The sequence below is a fragment of the Dermacentor albipictus genome, chromosome 6, assembly GCF_038994185.2.
Source record: "Dermacentor albipictus isolate Rhodes 1998 colony chromosome 6, USDA_Dalb.pri_finalv2, whole genome shotgun sequence".
NCBI lineage: Eukaryota > Metazoa > Arthropoda > Arachnida > Ixodida > Ixodidae > Dermacentor > Dermacentor albipictus.
In genome coordinates, this window is record NC_091826.1 from 5861471 (window position 1) to 5885270 (window position 23800).

Sequence of the window (23800 nt, forward strand, 5' to 3'; positions counted from 1 at the left end):
AACTTGTCCTACCTTGATCAAACACTTGCCAGTGCGGCAAAATAAGTAGTTCATGCAGGTGGCAGGCAGCCAGTTGCCTTCGTGCACTTTGATACGACATGGCTGATAACCCCCTCGGTTGAACACAGCACTCGCGAGAGAGCTGCCAGCACACTTTATTTCCTGACGTCGAAATACTCGTGCTCCAACTGGCCTCCTAAGCCGTTTCCAGAAGGCTCCCGGTCGTCGCCGTCCTTGCCCGGTCCGTGCATGATCGCGCCGTCCGAGCCCCCGGCGTCCATGCGACGGCGGCGCCGGCCTGCACGGCTGCAAGCAGCATTGGGAGGGTCAAAAAGTGTGTGTGAAGCGTGGGAAAGTACAGGCGCACTTCTAAAAGGGGCAGTTTCGCGCGAAAGACGAAGCATCGCTTGCGATAGCAAATTAGCACACAGCTAACTGAAGAAGCGATCGATAGTAGTTTTATCGGCCGCATAAAGTTGTAAACATCCGCTTACTAACTAAATTACCAGCCACGTTGTCACGCACGCACAGGTAAATATGAACAAATCGCGCTCGATGACCGCGCAAACTCGCTGTCAAAACGCTGGAGTTAGGAAGTGCGGAAGCAGCAGCGAGCGAATTGGCCTCCGTGTTGTCTCTTGCTTCAACGCGAACTAAACGTCGAAAGCCCAGCACATACGAAGCTACTGGCGTTAGGCGCATGCACCACTGTCCATCTAAATAGGTCGCGAAGCTTACAACGTAAGCTTGAACATATGAATATATGGTGTCGCGAGGAATTACGAATGATTCTGGGAAGAGGATCCGCACATGGTTGCTGTACATTACGACTGTCTGCTGGTCACAGTACCTTTCATGCATTCAAACATATTTTCTTTGGTCAATTATCTTAGTTACATTATTCTGGACGAATAAAAGTGAAGCCGCTTTTGAAACCCATGTGGCAGTGTCATTTATTTCCATCCTATTCGCTCACTTTCCTAAGGAAGCTACTGGAGCAATCGCCGTCAATAACAGCCTAATTATGTTCACATTAAGACATACCCAACTCCTATAGTTAAAGGAGACGTTGACGTTTCAGCCGAGGCGAGTCGCAAGCTCTCCACAGCCTCAAATGAAAACTAACTTCTCGCGTAGCGGTCGAAATGTCGGACGCTAAAGAAATTCAAACATTCGCGCCAAGCAGCATAAGATCGTGACGTCACTGCCCTTTCCAGTTGTGACTTCACTTTTTTCTTTTATTTTTTATTTTTTGCTTGATATTAGTTGTCCCCACAATATGTAGATGGCGATGGTTGCAACAAGCCACAATTTTCTTGACATGCGAGCTTCTATGAAAGCTTCGCTACCAGTTTACATATACCTTGCATGCACTTTGTCCACAGCGCAGATCGCTTGCAGGATATGGCAGCCGCGCCGTAAGCAGTAGCCACCGGAGTAGAACGCCACCACGCTCTCTCTCTCTCGCCTCTCTGCCTCCTCCCCCCCGCTTCCCTCCCCCGCGCGCTCGAGATGGAGAGCGATCGTCGGCCCACCCTGTAGTATGCTTTCACGGCACGCACGGGGCGCAGCGACGATCTTGTCCTGTTTGCTTGTTATACGGAACTCCATGGCGACGGCTACGGCAGAAATGCGTTTGGAGTGTCCATATAATTGCTATCGCAATAACAAGGAAGAACAAAAATATAATTTCGACATTTCCGCCGGGGCACGGTCAGGCCGTACGCCGTTCGGAACGTCGAAATTATATGTTTGTTTTTTACGTGCACCTGCACTTCTTTCAACTTATTAAACGCCGAATTCGGACAACCCCGTCCTTCATATTGTTACGTGTAGCTAATGTACAAGTCCATTTACGATATAGTTACACGTAGACCAACGGTGGCAAAGATGGCGACGCTATATCAAGCGGGCACACACGTCGTCTTGTTCCTCCACAGTGCAGCCACACCGTGGCGGCTGTACCGTATCAATATATATATATATATATATATATATATATATATATATATATATATATATATATATATATATATATATATATATATATATATATATATATATATATATATATATATATATATATATATATATATATATATATATGTGTGTACATTCATATAGATTTTTCTTTTGTATTCTTTTGTAATCCCTCATGAAGATCAATGCACCAGTCAAAACAGCTCAAATTGAATACTTGTTCTGCTTACCTTGTAGCATCGGCCAAGCTCGCCCTCTCTCTCTCGTTATATATACATATATATATATATATATATATATATATATATATATATATATATATATATATATATATATATATATATATATATATATATATATATATATATATATATATGCGTGTTTGTGTGTGTGTGTGTGTACTCTGGCTTTACTCCGAAAACGTTAAGTAAATAAGTCTTCCAAAAAGTTCGTCGTCTCTTTCCTGCGTATGTTACGTCGGGTCCTGCATGCTGAACTTCGAAAAAGCAAACCTATATATATATATATCTATATATATATATATAGTAAGAAGCCTATGACATGACTAATAAAAATCGGCCCCTTCGGTTTTGTTTCCTCTCTTTCATATATACAGGTTGTCTCACATAACTTGAGCCAAAGTTTACTGGAACCGTCCTCCAGCACCGTTGACATCCCAGACGCTTCTTTTTGTTCAAGACTACAATGTAACACATTACCGCTTAACATTTTTAAAACATAACTGTCTGCACCGTTTGGCATTGTTACGACTTCTGCAGTATCTACAGGTCTTAAATACTGATATAATAAACGAATTAGTTTTGAATACATAATTAATAATTGCACGTACTATTTCTAAGTGCTTCCCTAAACACGCGGACATTAAATCAAAGCACAAGGCAATGGCAGTTACAGCTTGCGAAATTTCTGCCACTTGGTGCCTCGCGATTCTTTTCCTCCGTGTACGTCACTGTTCCCCACTGTGTGCATAGTAGACTGATAGCGAAAGCATCCCTCCTGCCTTTATCGGTGCTTCGCGATTACTGTAAAATGCTTGTCAACACACCTGTGTTCACGGAAGGAAACATGGAACGCATAGGCTTTCGCTTAATCTTCACTTGTCTTTTTATCCGTTTTCACATTTTCCCTTTTAATTCAACCATATTCATGTAGATATAAAAGCCCTGCAAATTCGACTTTATGCTTTTATGCTTGTCTGATTTCCTTTGAGTATTCCACGTACGGTGTTGGTTGGTTTCATCATTCGTCATCAGCCTCTTTTTATGCCCACAGCAGGATGAAGGCCCCTCCCTGCGATCTCCAATTACCCCTGTACCGCGCCAACCCATCCCAACTTGCGCCTTCAAATTTCCTCATTTCATCACCACCTAGTTTTCTGCAGTCCTCGACTGCGCTTCCCTTCTCCTGGCACCCATTCTGTAAATCTGATGGGACACTCGTTATCCATCCGACGCAATACGTGGCCTGCCCAGCTCCAGTTTTTTTTCTTTTCGTGTCAATTAGAATAACGGCTATCCCCGTCTGCTCTCTGGTCCACACCGCTCTCTTCCTGGCACTTAACATTATGCCTAAAATTTTTCGTTCGATCGCCTTTTTGCGCGGTCATTAACTTGTTCTCGAGCTTATTAGTCAGTCTCCAAGTTTCTGTCCCATATGTCAGCACCGGTAGGATGCAGTGACTGTACAACTTTCTTTTCAATGATAGTGGTAAGCTCCCAGTCAGGATCTGGCAATGCCTGTCATATGTAAGCCAACCCATTTTTATACTTCTGGAAATTTCCTTCTCATGATCAGGGCCCCAGGGAGCGAATTATCTAGATGAACTTACTCCTTCACAGACTCTAGAGGCTGACTGCCGATCCTGAACGCTTGTTCCCTTGCCAGGCTATTAACATTATCTTTGTCTCCTGCATATTAATATTCAACCCCACTCTCACACTTTCTGTGTGAGGTCCCTAATCATTTGTTGTAATTCGCCCCTAGTGTTGCTGAACAGTCCAATGTCATCTCCAAACCGAAGGTTGCCGAGATATTCGCCGTCGATCCTCATTTCTAAGCCTTCCCACTTTAATAGCTAGCATACTTCTTCCAAGCATGCAGTGAATAGCATTGGAGAGATTGTGTCTCCTTGCCTGAGCCCTTTCTTGATACGTAACTTTCTACTTTTCTTGTGGAGAGACAATGTAGCTCTGGAATCTTAGATATTTCCCACGATATTCATGTGTTCCTTGATTCATATTCCTTCTTCACGTGTTCCTCCTGTTCTCCTTGATTACGTAATGCCTCTATGACTGCTGGTATCTCTACTGAATCCAATGCCTTTTCACAATCTATGAAAGCCATATAGAGAGGTTGATTGAACTCTGCATATTTCTCGATTACCTTATTGATGACATGGATCTGATCCATTGTATAACATCCCTCCCTGAAGCCAGCCTGATCCCTTCGTTGAGACTGAAGTCTTGCCCTTATTCTGTTAGAAGTTATCTTGGTGAATATTTTATGCAATACTGAAAGCAAGCTAATAGGCCTATAATTTTCAATTCATTATTGTTTTCATCCTGGAGGATTAGTATAATGTTGGCATTCTTACAGTTCTCTGGTACACTTGAAGTCGTGAGGAATTGCGTATAAAGGGCCGCAAGCTTTTCAAGCGTGTGATCTCCTTCATGTCTGATTAAATCTTCTGTTAATCCATCTTCTGCCGCTTTTCCCCGGGTCGTATCTTGCAAGGCCCTTCTAACTTTATTGTCCGTTATAGAAGTAGCCTCTGTATCATATTCCTTATTACTTCGAATGAAGGTAGCATGGCTTCTCTGGGTACTGTACAGGTCAGTATAGAATTCTTCCACTGCTTTTACTGTACCTTCTATATGGCTGGTGATATCATCCTGCCTATTTTTCAGTGAATACTTCTCGGCTTGTCCTATGCCAAGTTTTCTTCTCACTGATTTAAAGCTGCGGCCATTTTTACTGCTTCCTCAGTCTTTCTCACGTTATAATTACGATTATTTACTTTTTCCTTCTTGATCAGTTTTGACAGTTCCGCGAATTCTATTTGATATCTTTAGTTGGACATTTTCCTTCTTTGTTGTTTCCTTATCCTTCGCTAGGTCCTTTGCCACTTCGGAGAGCTTACCTACTGGTTGCCCAATCCTACATTCTACTCACTTTTTCCAGAACATCGGAAAATCATTCTTCAAGTCTTTTAAATGCTTTCATATGAATATCCGCCCAATTAGGAACAAAGAAACTGAACTCAGCGTATTTCACAATAAGGATGTAAATAATGCTTACAAAAAAGTTATTAGAATGCCAAAGCCGATTTACGAAGCTAGCTTTTCTTCTGCTTGCTCTAAACTAAACACGAAGACCATGGGCGACTTTTCAACTCAGAAGGATTTAAGTTTAAAAATAAGTTGTTGAGTGACTTCATCAAAAATAAGGATCCAGACTTACTGAAAGACTAAATAACTTATAAAGGCTAAGATGTTAAAGGTGTTATAAAGGCTAAGCGATATTACCTTTGGAATTTGCTTATTTCAGACACTGGCTCTGTGTCTGCCACAAATACACAAACTTATAATTAATAATTCAGAGTTTACAGGCAAGGCAATTGGGTATGTCTTAATAGGCACTTTGTTTGGGTACGTAGTAACGTTAAGTGTGGAAACCACATTAATATCCTTTTTAACTAGCATTCATTTCTTTTTAGTCCAGTATATAAAAATGGCGTAAAGGGATCTTTTTTAAGCTTAAAAAACAGTTCCGCTAAGACATTGATGGTTTTCAAGTTAAAGCCATCAAAAGCTGCATACAATTTCTTGCTCCGTGTTTAGCTGACATCTATAATTCGTCTCTTAATCCGGCTGTGTTCATAAGTCAGATACAAGTAGCCCGTGTAACTGTTCAGTACAAAAAAAAGCATTGACGATAAAAGCGACCTGGAAAATTACAGACCGTTGCCTATAGTTTCCATAATTCCAAAATCTAAAAAAAAAAGGTTGAGTCGCACACGGGACGAAGGCGAAGGCCTGCGCGCTCACGAGACATTCGTGGCCTGCGACAAATGCGACGTTACTTCCTGTTGTTTTCTGCCACCAAAGGTCTCGGGCTCGAGTGCCTTAATTAACTCTACATTCACTGTGTCTTAATTAACCTCGTCATAATTAACGTCAGAGGTCGTAGGTGCAACTCCCAGCGAAGGTCGAGGGTTCAACTACCACAAAATGTCGTGGGTTAATTGTGCCTCAATCGACTGTCCTTTGTTGACTTCGCCTGAATAACGCCAAAGGTCGTGGGTTGGACTCCCGTCAGTTTTTGTGCCATTAACTGGGCCCTAATTAACACCAGAGGTCCTGGGTTCCACTCTCACCAATGGTCGTGGCTTCGACTCCCATCAATTTTGGTGCCATTAACTCTGCCTTAATAAATGTCGCATTAACCAGCACCCAACATCATGGGTCGAACTCCGATGAATGGTCGTGGCTTCGACTCGCATCAATTTCGGTACCATTAACTGTGCCTTAATTAGCTTCACCTTAATTAACAACAAAGGTCGTGGGTGTGACTCCCACCCATGGTTGTCGGTTCGATGCCTATCAATATTGGTCCCATTGAATTGTGGTGCCGTACCATCCATCAATTTTGGTGCCATTAACTGTGCCATAACTTCGCCTTAACACCACAGGTCGTAGGTATGACTACCATCAATGGCCGTGAGTTCGTCTCCCATCAATTTTGGTGCCATAACGCCCATCCATTTTGGTGCCATTAACTGTGCCTTAATTAACTTCGCCTTAATCAGCACCGAAGGTCGTGGGTTGAACTCCCACCAATGGTCGTGGGTCAGTATCCCATCAATTATAGTGCGATTGAATTTCGGTGCCATAACGCCCATCAATTTTGGTGCCATTGAATTTTGGCGCCATACGCCGAACGGCCAATTTTTCGATAACGCCGGACAAACAATTTTTGACCCGTGAACCACTTATGGCTTTCGCCTTAAATGTTATTGCCAAGTTTGCGACTTTCGAAAAGAAACGCAATATTTTGTCAGACTCACCTCTTGCGTACCGCAAGGGTCTTGTACGGAATATGCATTGCTTACATAAAAAAAACGCATTTTAACAAAACTTGAAGACGGCAAATTACGAGGGACGTTCCGAAAGTAAACTTGGTAATTTATTTTCACACGTTAACCTTATTGAAAGAAAAAATACACCATGGCATCATGGACTGTGCATCTTGCACTATTTGTCCACATAGTCGCCGCCGACATTGAAACATTTGTCGTAGCGTGAAATCAGTTTGGCGGAACCCCTCTGGTAAAACTCGATGCCCTGCAACGCAAGAACTGTCGCACAGCCTGCTCCGGCTGCGCATGGTTGTGACGTGCCGAGAGTGCGGCCTTCGATGCAGGCGCCCGTTCGTGCCGGGCACGCACTGGCGACCACGTCGTCCGCACACGCCTGTCTGCCGTCGTGATTTGTACGCGAATAACCTCGGGCACTGCTGCTACTCTCTCTTTCTGCGCATGCGTCATTCCTCCTCCGCTGACGCCCCTTCGGTCGTTCAACCAGCAACGTGCGCATATTATTATGGCGAGTGTTTGCCTCACCTATATAGTGTACCATCTTCTCTGTCAAAAAAAAAAAAAAGTGACGGAACTTGCTTTCGGACTGTCCCTCGTAGTTCTCGGTATATTTAGAGATTTTACGAAGGCATTTGACTGCCTTAAATATGACTTACTAATAAATAAGCTAGAACATTACGGTTGTCGAGGAAGAGCTGCATCCCTAATCAAATTTAAAGTTCAGTACTGAACTCAAATCATTACCGTAGATAGTAACTACTCCGTCGCCGCCGCCGCTTACGTCCGGTGTACCACAGGGTAGCATTCTCGGGCCGCTCCACAGCGTAAGCTGTTGTGGGCCATTCTAATAGCCGTTTCGGTCAGCGATGGTGTCCACCACAGCTACGGCCGGGAATGAGGTTACCACTTGCCGCCGGAATTGAACCTGGGCCCGCTGCGCTGGGTCAGCTACTCTACCTCTGAGCCACGCCAGCGCTGGCTAGCTTGTAGCGGGAAAATTCACCGACGATACTCCCTAGTGCGAAATTGAAGCGCAGCTCTATGCGTGTTTTCGTGTCGACGGGCGCGGCGCGGCTGCCTCGCCGACCGGGAGAGGGCGGCAGCCTCCGCCGATGCAGCGCTTCGTTTTCAGCATCGTCGGGCGCGCTCGCCGCATGCCATCGGTGAACAGATACGTGCTCACTTTGCAGTTGCCCGAGTAGCGGTGCAAGGTAGATAGGGAAGTCTTGGGGAAGAAAAGGAAGATTACGGATATGTATAAAAAATTCTAGAATGAAAAATATGTACAGCATACCTTAACAAATAGATCTGTCTAGGTAACTGTTTGTCACCGCCCCGTTTCAAAGGGGATGCCGACAAATCATTATCACCGCTACCATCATCATTTGCATCGCATCGTGCCACTTGTCACGCGATGAGAGATGCGCGGCACGTAGCTTCTATACGTGCACGTTGAGCATTGCAGTTGCATATGATCACACCAGGTGGCGGTACTTACATTGTTTATACATTGCATTACATTACATTACATTATTTATAGGTAACGGTACAAGGTATAGATAGAGAACGGGTTAGGAAGAATATTGAGGGGATGTATACAAAAATGGTGGAACCAAGAACAGCTTTAGCATACCTGCATAAATCAAGCAGGCTAGGTGGCTGTCACCGCCCCGCTTCGAAGGGGATGCCAATAAATCATCATCATCATGATTAGCATCATATCGTGTCACTTGTCACAACTTCGCATGCGCGCCGCGTGGCGTCAATACGTGCAAACTTTGCCGTGTACTTGCGTTGCATTGCACCAAGTTTCCCGACACGTAGCAGTTGCATGTAGCTGGTCAACTCAAGCAGGCTATTTGTCACCGCCTCATTTCAAAAGGGGCGCAAATAAATTATCATCATCATCAACAGCATGGTATCGTACCACGGGTCAGCGGATGTGACAGGCGCGCCTCGACGACGCCTGTGCTTCGGGCCCGCAGTGCGTGCTGCCGGATACGCGTTTGCGGCGTGACTGCGATGCATGCGCCGCGCAGTCCTGTGACCCGTTACTAAGTATGTATGCACATAAATGACCCACACACAGATCTGCTCAATTAATTGTACACGCTCATGATACCGGAATTCTTCCAACAGGAAAATCATCTAGTGAACTAATTAACGAGGGAGCCCGTCGCCAATGGCATTACGAGAATTTGACTAACCAGAACTATTCAATAAATTTCTCCAACACCAAAGCAGTACTTTCTCACATTAAAAGCAAAGGTGTTACAATAACGAATTCTTTATCAATAGACTAATCTCTAGTGGAAATCATATACCAGGCTTTATAACATTTGGAATAATTTTTCAGCAAAATATTGACAAGTGCACTTATCTCTCCGGGTGACCGCTTTTCACTGTCTAACAAATGTTATCGCACAGCGCAGGACGTGCGCCCGCGTGTTGGCAAGTTTATGGAATGTTGTCGATGGTTCTAGCTGCTTTGCTGCTGCCACCAAAGCCTGTGTAACCTGATTTAATTGCGCGACGCGAATTGCGTAGAACCTTCTGGAAGGCACGCGGCCGCCGGCGATTACCCCTTCGACGACGCGCGTGACAGGCGGATACGTTTTTCGGCGATCGCCGACTTCGTTCGCCGTTCTTTCAGTCTCGCTGGCTTTTGTGGGCACAGGTTCGCCCAATAAGTGCAGGTTTCGTCGTTCACAGTTAACGGCTGCTGCTTACTGCGCGGCCAGGCGGGCGCCATGAACTTGAAAGCGAACTGCGACGTTTGCAAAGTGCGCGTAGTGCCTGTAGCTTCGTATGCGCTGTGCTTTCGACGTTTCGTTGGCGTCGAAGCGAGAGATGCACCAAGGTCAATTCGCTCGCAGCTACTGCCGCGAGTCCTCATTCTTGCATCTTGACTGCGAGTCTTCACGCCCATCGAGCAAGATGTCTTCATGGCTACCTGTGCTCGCGTGGCACCGCGCTTGTTAATTTAGTTGAAGCACGTTGGCGGGCTAGTTGGTATTAATCCACGAAAGAATGCGTAGGCGCGATTGAACGAGGACGCAGAAAGAAACGTACACACAGAGACAGCGCCGTCTCCGTGAGTCTCTTCCTTTCTACGTCCTCGTTTTGTCGCGCTTACATATTCTTTCATTGTTAATTTAGTTAATGAGCGAATGTTTACAAGTTTATACGGCCAATAAATCTACTCTCCGTACATGGTATAGCTATATACTAATTTGCTATCGCAATCGGTGCTTCGCCTTTCTTTTTGCCCAACGCAGTGGCTTGAAAACGCGTGCGCACGGGCGCGCATGCGGTGAGAAGCCGACGGGACGTGACTCACTTCTTGTACCGCCTGCGCATGTGGTCGCGGCGTGGTGGCTCCTCGCTCTCGTCGTCGGCCCTCCGACCTCGGTTGCCCCTGGCGGGCGGAGGCGGCGGAGCCGTGCTCTCCTCGGCCTCGTCGTCGTCGTCGATTGGGGCCGGCTCCACGGGCGGCGGCTTCGCGACCGCGAAGCTCCGCTGCTTGAAGGCGCAGTAGTTTCCGCACCAGTCCTTGCAGCAGACGCGCGTGTCGCAGTCTTGATCCGTCTGACACGGGGTCAGCAGACGGATGCTGGTGCACGTGTCGAACTTGACCGGCTTCGGCAGGCACACGAACGCTGCAGGGGCGCATGCGAAAGCAGCACCGTCGCCGCGTCAGTGCGGTCGGACGGCGCGCATTGGAATAATGCATACGCGTCGGCGTTCTGCTGTGAACAATTTGGCCCTATTTTCTGGTAATGAAACGCGCTAACTGCGGTGACTTGATCTTATGTTGCCCTCCAATGCCACTTTCTTGCCCGAAATGCGCACGTGTCCGTTTACTTTAAAGAAGCGCATTCAATAGGAGTCTGGCACTCACGCACACATCTATTTCGGCGCTTTCTCGGTGCTTTTTCTGATGTTTCGCTTGCGTTCCGCCTATTCTGTTAACGCCAGCTATTAATACCGCATGCCGTACGAATCTTGCACCGGTTTAAAAGAGTCTGTATTCCTGTGCAACGAAGGTAAAGTAGTAATTCAGTTAATGCGCACTCTACAGCTCAATTTCTTTTTCTTTTCTCTTATTGGCTCTGAAGTGCAAACAGTTAATGCGTTCAATCAGGCAAGCAAGGTCACTGTGACAGTATACTAGTACAGAGTCATCAGGTTGCTGCAGACTAGATTATTTTTATCGCCCTTGCACTGTTATGCGCCCGACAGCGATGTGACAAAGTTGTCATCATTTGAGGAGCTAAAATCATGAGGTAGTTCTGTTTAATAGCTTATGGTAGCCACTGTCTTGCATCACACTAACAGCACTACAACAAGAAGCAAAAGGAAATTATAATAGCCACCTTTCAAGTCAGTGTCATGATGCCCTCCGTCTAGAGATTCCCGTCACACATGATCTTCGCCTTTAATCCAGCATTCGAGGAAAGTTCGTCTGCTCAGGCATGGAATGAGGGGAATCACGGTCACTCACTAAGTCTGATGAATTGCCGGACGTTTAGGAACCGTGTAAGAGTTCCTCGTTTACCGAGTTGGACAGGAACACTTACGTAGCCAGCACGTGACGTTAACGAGCGTACATAAATCGCAGGTGTAGTCCCTGCTTTCTGCCATAGAGTTTTATACAATGAATACTAGAGTAATTAGAGGGACAGAGTTCCCTAGAGGGAACTCTGGCGCTAGTGCCTACGGGAGCTGCAATCGGGACGGTTCAGTTAGCGTGGGAACGATGGGACGTGCGTGGATTTGACTAAACTTCGTCCTTCTGGCTGCAAATGGCTCCGCGACTTCGCAAAATTGTCATTTCCAACATAGTACTGTGTATCAAATAATTAAATAGACATTAAAATGGTCAGACGGCAGCATTCGAGCGCAGGATCTCTAGCACAGACGCCACGGACGCATGCATCGACAAGCAGCACAGAAGGCCCTTGTGAATTTCTTGCGGGCAAGCTAGCGTGTTGAGACGCTTCAATTTGGCCGCCTCGACAGATTGAGCAGCTGCAATTAGTAGCGATTGCGCGGGCTTGCAGAGTGTTCTCAACTTAGAAAAGTATGGATCGCTTTGAAATTTATGACAACGAATACAGACAAAGCGTAAATAAACAGAGCCACAAGAACGTCCGAATCCACAAGTACGAAGATCAGACAAATCCATGTGCTTCCCATCCTTCCCACAGTGGCTCAACGATCGCAGCGCAAAGATTCCCTCTAGTAATAATTGTTTGAAACTCTGTGCTGTCCCGTTCATATCGTAGCACGCGTGCATTGAATAATTAGCGATTCTAGCAGCCGCCGGGATGACATGTTCCTTTCTTTGGCGAGCATTGTCCCAGTCAATCTTGTGATTATGTTCTTGCGCATCTCGGCAATGGCGTTCGTCGCGTGACTTATTTCTCACGTCACGTGGTCCTTGATCCGTCTGGAGAACTTCCCTGTTTCGCCAATACATACTTGATGGCAATCGGTGCAAGGTATCTTATGCACGACTCCTGGGATTGATTCAATAGACAACCTATGAATAGGCAACTACTCGTGATAGCGATGAGAATGGTTATTTTGCCGGCAGCCGACGAAGAAAGCGTACAGCGCCGATCACGTGTGCGGAGCCAGTTCTGCCTGCGAAAACAACGTTCCGGCCCCACAGGCGAACTTCGCTTTGCGCGATCATTTTGTCGGGGATGCTTTGGCCCTATAAAGATCACGGAAGAAAGTTGTAGGCTTCGGTGTACGCAGGTACAGGCACCTTTCATCCGTCGGAAGACGCTACAATACTTTCATTTGTCACGTCACCGGACGCGACGAAAACGAAAGGACATACGCACCGAGCTCCGCAGACCTGAATATAAATAATGTTTACGCGTCTCGTCTAGATTGCAAGTACATCATGCAGTCGTGCTGAACATTCACCCTAGGTTTGTTTGATATTTCGGTCATTCTTGAATAACGATTAACGAGTGGAGGTGTCACCATCCCTCCCATTTTGTTTCAAATACAAGGGCTCTGCTGTCGCGGTCGAAAGCTTCAGTGCACGGTCGGCGAGGGAAACACCTTCTGACCGCGGTCGCCGCGATAAAGGAACGTTCGTCTCGGCGATGCACTGTATGCAAACATGCATAATCTCTGCGATTCAACGAGTCAGCGCACAAGCGACCACATAGATAACAGGAAAAAATACTTATGCGCTCGTTGCCAGCAACGGACATTCATCGATTCGATATTCCTGCTCGGACAAATGAGTTTACTGGTGTGATCGAATGTGGTGCCAGGAATGCAAGCAAGGAAGCAAACACGTCCGTCCTTTCTCTGGCGTAGCGCTCAAGCTGTCCGCTTTTACCGGACTGCGTGGTGCCCGTTGCACCTCGCTTCGCCAGCAGCTAGCTGCTGTCGCGGTATACACTCACTGTTGCGCGCCGCGGCGGCGGCCGGAGCGACGGCCGCGCACAGCAGGAACCCGGCGCCCAGGAGCAGCATCCTCGCCGGCGACGGGCGCAGCATACCTCGTCGTCTCGGGAACGCACGCGCCACTGCGGCCGCGCCGGTTTCCTCTTCCTCGGCCAGGCTGCTGCCGCTGATGTATTCGATTCCGAATATTAAAGAAAGTGGCCGACAGATGGAGTAGCACACTGTGGTATACAAGTTACATAAACAGGGATGAAGTGCCTCAGTAAGGCTAGCATACGTTTTGATAGGTGAACGTATTTTTTTTTTGTCAAATGCGGAAAAGTATGCATTGTGATAAACAATGAAAATATTCTCTCCTTTGGGGAGTCTACGTTAGGTTTTAGTCACGGGAACGTATGCGTGGCCGAACGCGAATTCCTTAGTTACGCAAGGAGAATACCTGCGTTACTTGCTAATTTATTAATTGATATTTCACAAAATTGAAAATTTAAAGTTGAGCACCTTCCAATCAGCTGTCGTTTCATAAACCACACGTCTTCCTCTAAAGAAAAATAAATGTCTCTAAAGTTAGTTGTCTATAATTTCTTGCACAATCTCTACTTTACCCTGATGTACACTTCCTCTCTCATGTTTTACGTCCCCCATACACTTAACCGCCGGCTTCTTGAAGAACCACCCCTAGTGGTACACATCATGATACAGGGAGCAAGCAAGATTCAGATATAAACACGCATCTGGCCTGACACGCGCTCTTGTCAAACAGCCCTTTGCGATGCGGGATGCATTTCCAGCTCCGTGGCGGCGTTCTTGATGCATTCTCGATACGGCACACACCCACGCGTGGAATCGGCCACACAAACGGGAAATCTAATCTCCCAATAGGTCTCTTATCCTGTATAGTATCTCGTATACCTCTGCGTTGTTACCGCTATCATCACCACCGTTATCGGCCCATGCGTCAGACACGAGACTCCGTGAGGCCGTTATTAGGGTTCCACTGTGTTTTGTTTTTCTTATTATTTACAAATACTGCTGTCTCTGATTTGAGACATAGCTGTAGTGGGTAAGTACATCAAAACAACATACAATCAACATGTCCCATGTAAACGAACTTCGTCTACAAAACGCTCATGTGGCAATTCTCGGAGATAAGTATGAAAGTTGTCCCACAATTGACTGGTAGATGGCAAGAAAGAAAATTTGAACTATCTAAGTGAGCTCGAAAGGGAACAATATTCAAAGGATTGGCTTTTCGCGTTAGACGCGCCGAGGAGCTAGATAGATAGAATAAACTTTAATGGCCAACAGAAAAGGCGATCTACCCACCCCCCGACACGCAGGTCAGGACAAATTTCACAGGTACGTCGACAATGACAGAGGCATCTACAATTTCGTGCCACGTTATAATCCTTTCACACGTGCGCCTATGTGCCAACGGCGCAAGCGATCGCAGGCCAGCATGCAGAGAAGGGCAGAAATTGCGATCGTATCGACTACAAATCAATCTAAAAGCTTTCTTCTGCACAGCCTCAAGCTTCGATACATCGGATACGCAGTGAGGTGACCCGACAACAGATGCATGTTCTAGAGTGGACCTCACGATAGATTTGTAAGCTGCTAGTTTGCATTCCTTGGTTGCTGTTTTTAGCGCTCTTTTTAAATATCCAAGTCGGTTTAGTGCCCTGGAACAAATGAAGTCGACGTGTTTGTGCCATTTTAAGTTGGAAGCAAAAGTTTGACTGAGATATTTGAACTCGGTGACATAAGTCAAAATATTCTCATCATTACTGTAGGCGATGTTCACGGGTTTCTTTTTGTTCGAGAAGGTCATAGATACCGTTTTATCGAAGTTAATTTCCATTTGTCAGGTCTTGCTCCAGTTGCAGAAGGCATTGAACGTGTTACATATTCAGCATCTAATGACACTGGTGATGTCAGAGTACAAGACACAGTCGTCTGCATACAAATGGAGCTTAACAGCAGTGTTAGTAACAACAATAATAATAATATTTGGGGTTTTACGTGCCAAAACCACTTTCTGATTATGAGGCACGCCGTAGTGGAGGACTCCGGAAATTTTGACCACCTGGGGTTCTTTAACGTGCACCTAAATCTAAGCACACGGGTGTTTTCGCATTTCGCCCCCATCGAAATGCGGCCGCCGTGGCCATTAGTAACAACACTCTCGACATCATAAATGCAAATCATGAATAAAAGTTGTCCTAATATGGAGCTCTGTGGGACCCCGGAGGAAATGCCGAGTGAAGATGAGTGCTCCTGATAAAATGAGACAAACTGGGGTCGCAGGGGCAGGTAGTTTCTTATCCAGCCAAGCAAGTGATTGCCGTGTATACATCTGAAGATAGTGTCAAGTTTCAGAAGTAACTTAGCATGACATACCTTATCAAACGGTTTGGAGTAGTAAACAAAAATGGCGTCAATCTGGCCGCGATTATTAAGTGTAGTGGCAACGTCGTGAGTGAATTCAATTAGTTGCGTAACCGGGGCGTAACCCGATCTAAAACCATGCTGATGATAGGAAAGAATGTTGTTATCGTTTAGGTACTCTACAATATGCTTATGAATTATGTGTTCTAGTAGTTTACAAGCAGGTAATAACGAGATTTGTCTATCATTGAAAATTGTTTGCCTATTGCCAGATTTGTATATTGGTACAACTTGAACAACCTTCCAGACAATGGGAACAGTTTGTGATTCGACAGATATTTGAAAGATGATAGTAAGACACCGCGCACAGTATTCCAAGTATCTCTTCAAAACAGGTTTGGAATGTTATCTGGTCCTGCACTTCTACTAGTATCAATATTTAACAAGAGGCTGTGAACTCCGCTGAACGTTACCGGAAGTTTTGGAAAACAAGCTGAAGCACTACCACAGTGAGAAGTAGGGATTATGCCGTTGTCTTCAACAAAAACAGACTTAAAATATGTATTGAATGCTTCAGAGATCATGACAGCATTAGAACACGTCTGTGCATTAACGACCATAGAAGTTGAGTTGGACACAGGAGGAACAACTGTTTTCCAAAATTTGGATGCGTTATCTTTTAGGAATGTCGTCAGAGGGTTGTTATAGTAGTAGTCTCTAGCATGTTGCATTTTAGTCTTAAAAATTTTTCAAAGTGATGTTAGCATTTAGTTTTCTCGGACATTCGGTGTGCGAGAGCCACGGCGAAAGCGCTCTTATCCGGTGAATCAACTCTGTAATCTCTCTAGTATACCATTGGTGCTTCGGGTTTCATTTTACACACTTTTTGGTACGAAATTAGCTATGCGCTCTTTGACAATATTGTGAAATATTTCAACTAACAAGTCAACACCTAAGGCATCACTCGAAAACATAAGCTCATCACAGTGTAATGCAAGCAAGGCGGCGATAGAATTGTCGTCAGCTCGAGAAAAGTCCATTACTATATTTGGTTTATTGGGCGCAAGAGCAACATCTATATGGACAATTACCGCCTTGTGGTCGGAGATGCCCTCCACAACGTCACATTCGCTATACAGGAGCCCATTACTTTCGAAGACCAAATCCAAAACAGCAGATTCTCGGGTGCACGAGCTAACGATCTGTTTTAAATCATATGGCACAGCAAGATTGATTAGAGCGTCCCAGATGGCTCGGTCCCGTCCAGTAGAAGAAAGAGAACGACAGTCAATGTAAGAGGCATCAAAATCGCCCCATATTATTAACTGGCTTTTTTGTAGCCTGTTCACTGCAATACAATACGCAACATTGTATATTGAAAGGACATCATTTGGCGGTCGGTATATAGCACCAACCACAATATTAAAGCCACCAAAGTAAATCTTGCACCAAACCGATTCGCTGTCAAGAAGCTCCGGTAGCAAAACGTATTTAATGTCTCTAGAAATAAAAAGCGCTACGCCACCACCGCGACCAACAGTCCTGCCATTTCTCAATACTGAGTAACCAGGTGGCAAAAATTCTCTCAGAAATGGAGTCATTTAACCAAGTCTAAGTAACACATATTATTGATGGTTTGTGACATTCTACCGCCAGTTGAAACAAACATATTTAGTAACCAAGTTGTGTGCATTAAAGTTCAGGAGTGTCAGTTTCGTTTTATGTGGAAGTCAGTTGGAATTCTTGGGAGCGATATTATCAGATTCCTTAACAACGCCCTTTCTGACGTCGCTCCACTTGTACCGAACACTGTCGGCAATCAGATGCTCTTGTTGCAACCGTACTTCCTTTTGCGACGTTTCTTAATTCTGCTGAATTCTGCCATAGGGATCTCCGCACCTGCCGCACGCGTGCAGAAAAGTATTCACCGATGTAAATGTTTGAACCTTTCAGTTTGCGTGCGTTACTTAAGATATCTAATTTAGTTCGAAAATGCAACAGTTTGATGATGACAGGTCTATCTTTACCTGTCCTTTTTAGCCCAAGTCTGTGATAACGCTCGATGTTACCACACGTGACGTCAAACTTTGACATCAGCATGCGTGCGCAGTACTAAAGTAAGAAATGCCTCAGGTGTCTCGTTAGGTGTTTCAGATAATCCGTGAATAACCAAGTTATTCCGTCGCGACCGATTTTCAAGTTCGTCGTTCTTACGCTCCAGCTTTTGGAACATATCTGAGAGACCAGAAACAGTATTTTCTAGTTTCTGCACGTGCTCAACGAGATCCGTAGTGTTGGCGACAAGCGACTCTAGTTTAGATAGACGATCATCGAAAGGGGCAACTTCAGAGGTAAGTGCTGATATTTCATTGCTTATATGAGCCTGTCCTGATAGCAATTCAGCCAACATTTTCTCGGTGGTGGGACCCGGATTGGTTTCTATGTCGCCAGAAAGAATCAACAGGCTTTTCAAAATGTGCCCAAGAGAGGCAGCTCTTTTTAAGAAAAAAAATGGGAGGGGCCCGTAGCAGCAACAAGAAACGATCATCATTTCTATAGCATATACAACCATACTGATTGCATACCTGTAATAAGAAGTAGGAAAATTTGTAGCGCATGTTCGCGATGCTGCCGCCAAACCCACTGAAGTGGAACCCATGTAGGCATACGCGTCCCTGTTGCGAGCCCGTAGATGTCGCTGAGGTGCCGGGACATGCGCAGCACCACCAGGTTAGCGCTGACCAGCAGGGAAGGAAGCAGTCCACGCAGGCGGACACGTTTGCGTTCAGTTCCTTCGTTGGCAACGTCGACCGTCCGGTGGGGCAAACCGACCAGCGGGCGATCTGAAGGAGCACAACATTGAAGATAGTGGACACAAGTACTTGCAGCAATCTGTAAGAAGAAGTAGGCAAATTTGTAGCGCATCCTTGCGATTCTGCCCCCAGACCCGCTGAGATGCCCTCGACAACGTCAGGGCATGTTACAATCCATCTTACAACCCATTTATTACAAAAATCGTAATTTGTTTCCCTCGAACGAGAATCTTTACATCTACAGGTTGTTTCACATGCTGCGACTGGAACTACGAAAATCGATCCAGACGCACGCGTCGCAATGCGATTTTTAGAGGAGCCTTCCACATGATTACGATTTCAACAATGTGACTGGTGCGACGCCCAGGGTTGCTTGCTGTCAGGTATTGTGGCACACCCCGGATACTTCGTTTATTGTAATGAAGAAAACGCGTACATTATAATATTGTTGACCTGTCTTTATTCGGAGCAAATACCATGCGTTTTGTGACTTAAACAACGTTTTCAAGTTTAAGTTTCCATTGCAGTGCGCAACGGCGGTTTCTGTAGTTCACTGTGGAGACGCATGACGTACGAACAGTAGTTGTTCGCAGCTAGTTGTATAGCGCTGTGTGTTGTCTCATGTGTCTTCTCCAAGTTGTTCTGGCTGCCATACAACAAATTACAAGATGACCTATGAACAAGCCCGTGTAGCTAACCTCACCGCATATGAAATATTTGGAAGTCGGTCGCAGCGAAGTCGTCGTGTCAGTGGCGCAAGATCCTCGCGCTACCAGTGCTCAGCGTGAGCTTCTGGAGGAAATACGTGTGTATATTGCTCGTGATGACGCATTGTGTTTTGAGTTCAGAGGCTCCTGAGGTTGTGTTTCTGAAGAGAGGGGTAGTTGTCTTTACAGCTCATATGCTAGCTGGCATAGTATCTTGCGACCAGGTTTTGAGCTCTTGAGGCAAAGAATTTGTGTCTCAGGTTGCTCCTTTATTTTATTTAGGTGCTTGCTCGTGTGCTCTTTCTCGTAGAGGTCTTCAAGCTCGGTAAAGTTGAAAAGACCTGTCAGTACCCGTATGCCTGTGTTTGATGAGTTGTCTCTTTTCCGCTGGTTGTAATTCATGCCGTACAACCCTTTGGACACAAGTACTCCATCTACGACTTTCCATAGTATCCGCTCATTCAACCACTCACCCCCCTCTTCGCATGGCCTTTAGATTATTCTTTTTACCAGGTATACAATTTGTATCCACGCGTGGCATAATTGTGTTGCCCACGTGCTAACTCTGCCGTCTTGGTCTTAAACTAGCTGAGGACTCGGAGATGTTGACTTGCGGGTGTATTCGCCCGGATATGTGAAGCCCAACGTGCAATCTGAGGTAGTTCTTGATTCTAGTTTTATTTCCGACGTAGATGTAAGCTGACTTATCAGAAAGCTGGATGCCAAACAGGCTAAGAAAGTCCGCAACGTTGTCGAGAGCTTCTTAAATCATTCTTGATTCCTGTATAATATAGCTTTCCCATAGACTGCAGTACTTCTCGTAGTATGTATGTGTTCAACAACACATACATAATACGGGTGGGCCAAATGTACCTCCAACTCTCACCTGGAATTTTATTTCTTTCAAAAGGTTATGGTTGGACTTGAGTGCTCTACGACAAATTTTCTTGCTCATTGTTCCTCCTAATAGAGTAGCATGAGGTAATGCATGAAATGCCTCTTCACTCTCTTTATTCTTTTGTGAGCAATATTACGCAATGACCTCCAATAAAGTTTGTGCTCGTTACCCCCCACTCATGCCTTCCAGAAGGAACAACTCTTGAAAAAGGTTTTCTTTCTGCTGTGTGCGTGATATAATATTAGCATTCATGTCTTTCGGCATTTGTCTGTAGAATTAGCTACCTGTTTGAGTACTTACTGTGTCTGATCAGGCTTACGTGTGCAGTGCTGTGGAACAACGCATATTGACGCAATGAATGTTTTCCACAATCGAAATTTACAAACGTGCCCTTTGCTTTCGGTTGGTGTTAGTATTGCTAGTTAGATTTTACATATACATGCACTCCATATGCAATGGCCTTTGGGTTCAATAAACGATGATGAACTAAATCTAGATGCAAGAGCTTTGACTCGTGTCGAAAGGTGAGTGCCACGGCTGGAAATTCAACCACTCACCTTGTGTTAGTAGCAGAATGCCATAAACACAATGGCAGGTGAATTAATTGAAGAACAATTTTGTTGTCGAGATATTTGTGTTCATTTTCCTGCCTGTACCTTGGTAAAAAATTGCAATAAGTGTGTGCCATAACACAAATGCTGCTTGGGACCATTTATTGTATAAACTGCATATTATGTAAAGTTGAAATGCAGAAATTCCTTTTAAAATCCCAGGGTGAAATGGTCTTGCAAGTAGCATGGTACTTTATTGCTTATAGAAGTAGTAATGACAGAGTATATGGTTAATAGTGAGTTTACACACCAATAAACGTGATCACAAACTTAATAAAAACTGTTATTAGACGCATGTTATGTGTGGGTATTTCTGCACACTTGATTATCTGTGGACGTGCGAGAACCGTTTATACTTACAGGATGCAATTATTCACAGGAAGCAATGCAACTGGCTGACTTCACTGCACAGTTTTGACTAGCCGTTGTTTCACCTACATAAGAAAAAGCTATTTGGATGCTTTTCGCATTCTTGCACAAGTTTTGCAAGACGTTGCGGGAGGGTGCCTTGTCACTGTTCCACTGTAGCAAGTCAATAATGTTATGTAACTGTTTAATTACCATTCAATTTAAAGCAAGAGTTAATAGGTGTACCGTAAAGATACAAAGTTCGCAACATTTTGAAAGCTTATGAGTTTCAGTGCAGGAGAAAAATTATCCATCAGAGAAGAGATGCAACCTAACGTGCATGAAATATTCGAAAACAAATTGACGACGCTGTTTATTCAAGCCAGGGAATTAAATATGCTATCGTAGAAAATTCATTACGATAATCTGCATGTTTGGCAGGTCACATTTATTAAGCAAGTGGGGTAAGGTAACCTTTCAACATGCAATGGGAAATCTACGCGTGAAAATTCCGACCGGCAAAGAATGCAACTAAACTGTCGCGCGTTCGGGTGCTTTGATGTCTTGTCATTTGCCCTCGCCGAGATTGCAATTAAAAACTGCTCCGTACACACGATTTTTGTGTGCTGCTCAACGAAAGAAAATTGCGACGACCCCGAAAGGCCCTGTCGTCTGGTGGTGATCGAACGCCTTGTAGTATTGGCCACTCGCAAAGGTGTGTCTATATATCTTACGAAGCAAACGTGAAAAAGCATTTCGTTTGCTACGTAGTGTGTCAGCGAACGTATAGAAATCGGAGAATGTAATCGGTGGACAAGTTCTTTATTCTCCCTTCACGTAGGTATACCGGATTCGGGAATCCACGTCTCCGCGCATTGCACTTGCTGAACGAGACGTCATTTCCCAAAACAAACCGCGAAATAGCTGTCGGCGCAACTTCGACGGAAAATCGTGCGGCGCTGCGCCCAATCGGTTGGTCGCAGTCGAAAAGGGGCGAGGGGGTCGGCACTGCCACTGCGATTTCCGTCGCATTGCGGCGGACATCGCCCCACCGGTATAAAATCGCATCATGTTAAACATGTTTATGTCCTGCTCTCCTCAAATTTTGCCGCAAGTAACCTCTCATACTCGCCGTTGTTCGCGGGATCAAATCCCGGCCACGGCGGCCGCCTTTCGATGGGGGGCGAAAACAACCGTGTACTTAGATTTAGGTGCACGTTAAAGATCGCCAGGTGGTCGAAATTTGCGGAGTTCTCCACTACGGCGTTTCTCATAATCAGAAAGTGGTTTTGGCACGTAAAACCCCATAATTATTTAAAGTAACGTCTCATGTCAAGAAGCGTGCCTGCCTTCTTATTTATTTATTTATTTATTTATTTATTTATTTATTTATTTATTTATTTATTTCAATAACTTCAAGGCCCAGCCGGACGTTACAGAAACGAGTGGAAATAAAAGGGCTTAGTCATAATACAGGAAAAAAGAGAACATTATGAAAAAAACAGCAATAAAAAGCAGAAGTTTGCGCTAAACGCAAGGGCACAACAGTTAACCATGCAGATTATTCAAATGCATAGCTACACACGATTTCAACATTCTCAAATATCTACGCATCCCCACAGAAAGGACGCAATGTGCTGCAACTCATGAGCCGGCCGTATTTTTTCAACCATCGGGTGGTTACGTTTCTCTCGGTTCGTTTTTACGTAAACGCTCTTAGACCCCTTGCAGGTCCACCTCCACGAAGTGCATGACTCCCAGAGCGCGAATGGACACGGATTGATTTTTAAAAAAGGGGGAAGCCACACGGCGCTGTGAACTGAAGTTTATTTGAAAAATTCGTCTAATATATAAAGCATAATGATCTTTTCCCAGCTCCTTGGCATAATCAAAGACAACTATCTAGATAATTGTACAGATAACCAGGTGGAACGAAGCTTTACCAACTCGTCCGATTTTTCGTCCTACTGAATCTCCGTGAATTAGCCTTACTGAGTGTCTGCGTTCTAGTTACTAAGGTCGAATTTGTAACATCTTTCCAGACAAGGCTAAACATTTGCCCTGCCGATATCTAAGTAGTATTTCGAAGGACCATCTTGCACACCTTGAAATAAAGACTGCGCGGCCGACGAATTCTCGTACAAAAATGAGTTGATTTACTATTGATGTATTGTTGGGTAATTGTTTAATCAACGGACTTTCAACAAAATTTAAAAAGTTGTAAAGTTTAAAAATGTATTGGGTAATTTGTGTTGAGTCTTCTAGTTGCGTTTTTGTTGTGCAGCAGTCGAGTCCAGCATATAGTAATTAGGATTCGCATATGAGTGCGACATTTGACATTTTTAATGCCAAGCATTCTTTGCCTCGTTCTTGTCGCTTTGCGGTAGGTAGGCAGGTTCTTTTTTCGGCTCGCTTTCATGAAAAGTAAATTGTGTGAGCGACGGTGGCATCGAACATCAGCCGCCGCGCACAGCAGCCCGGCGCTTTCCGAAGCCAGGCGCACT

General features: G+C 45.0%; 1 protein-coding gene across 1 annotated transcript; it reads right to left on the minus strand.

Annotated features, from left to right (window-relative positions):
* Nucleotides 1–139: 139 nt before the first annotated feature.
* On the minus strand, nt 140–19841 carry LOC139061450 (uncharacterized). Its single transcript, XM_070541438.1, has 5 exons — nt 19730–19841; nt 18589–18762; nt 13531–13752; nt 10437–10755; nt 140–306 (listed from the first exon to the last, which is right to left on the minus strand). The coding sequence occupies exons 1-5, from the start codon at nt 19839–19841 to the stop codon at nt 156–158; spliced, it is 978 nt and encodes a 325-aa protein (XP_070397539.1). The 3' UTR covers nt 140–155.
* Nucleotides 19842–23800: the final 3959 nt, after the last annotated feature.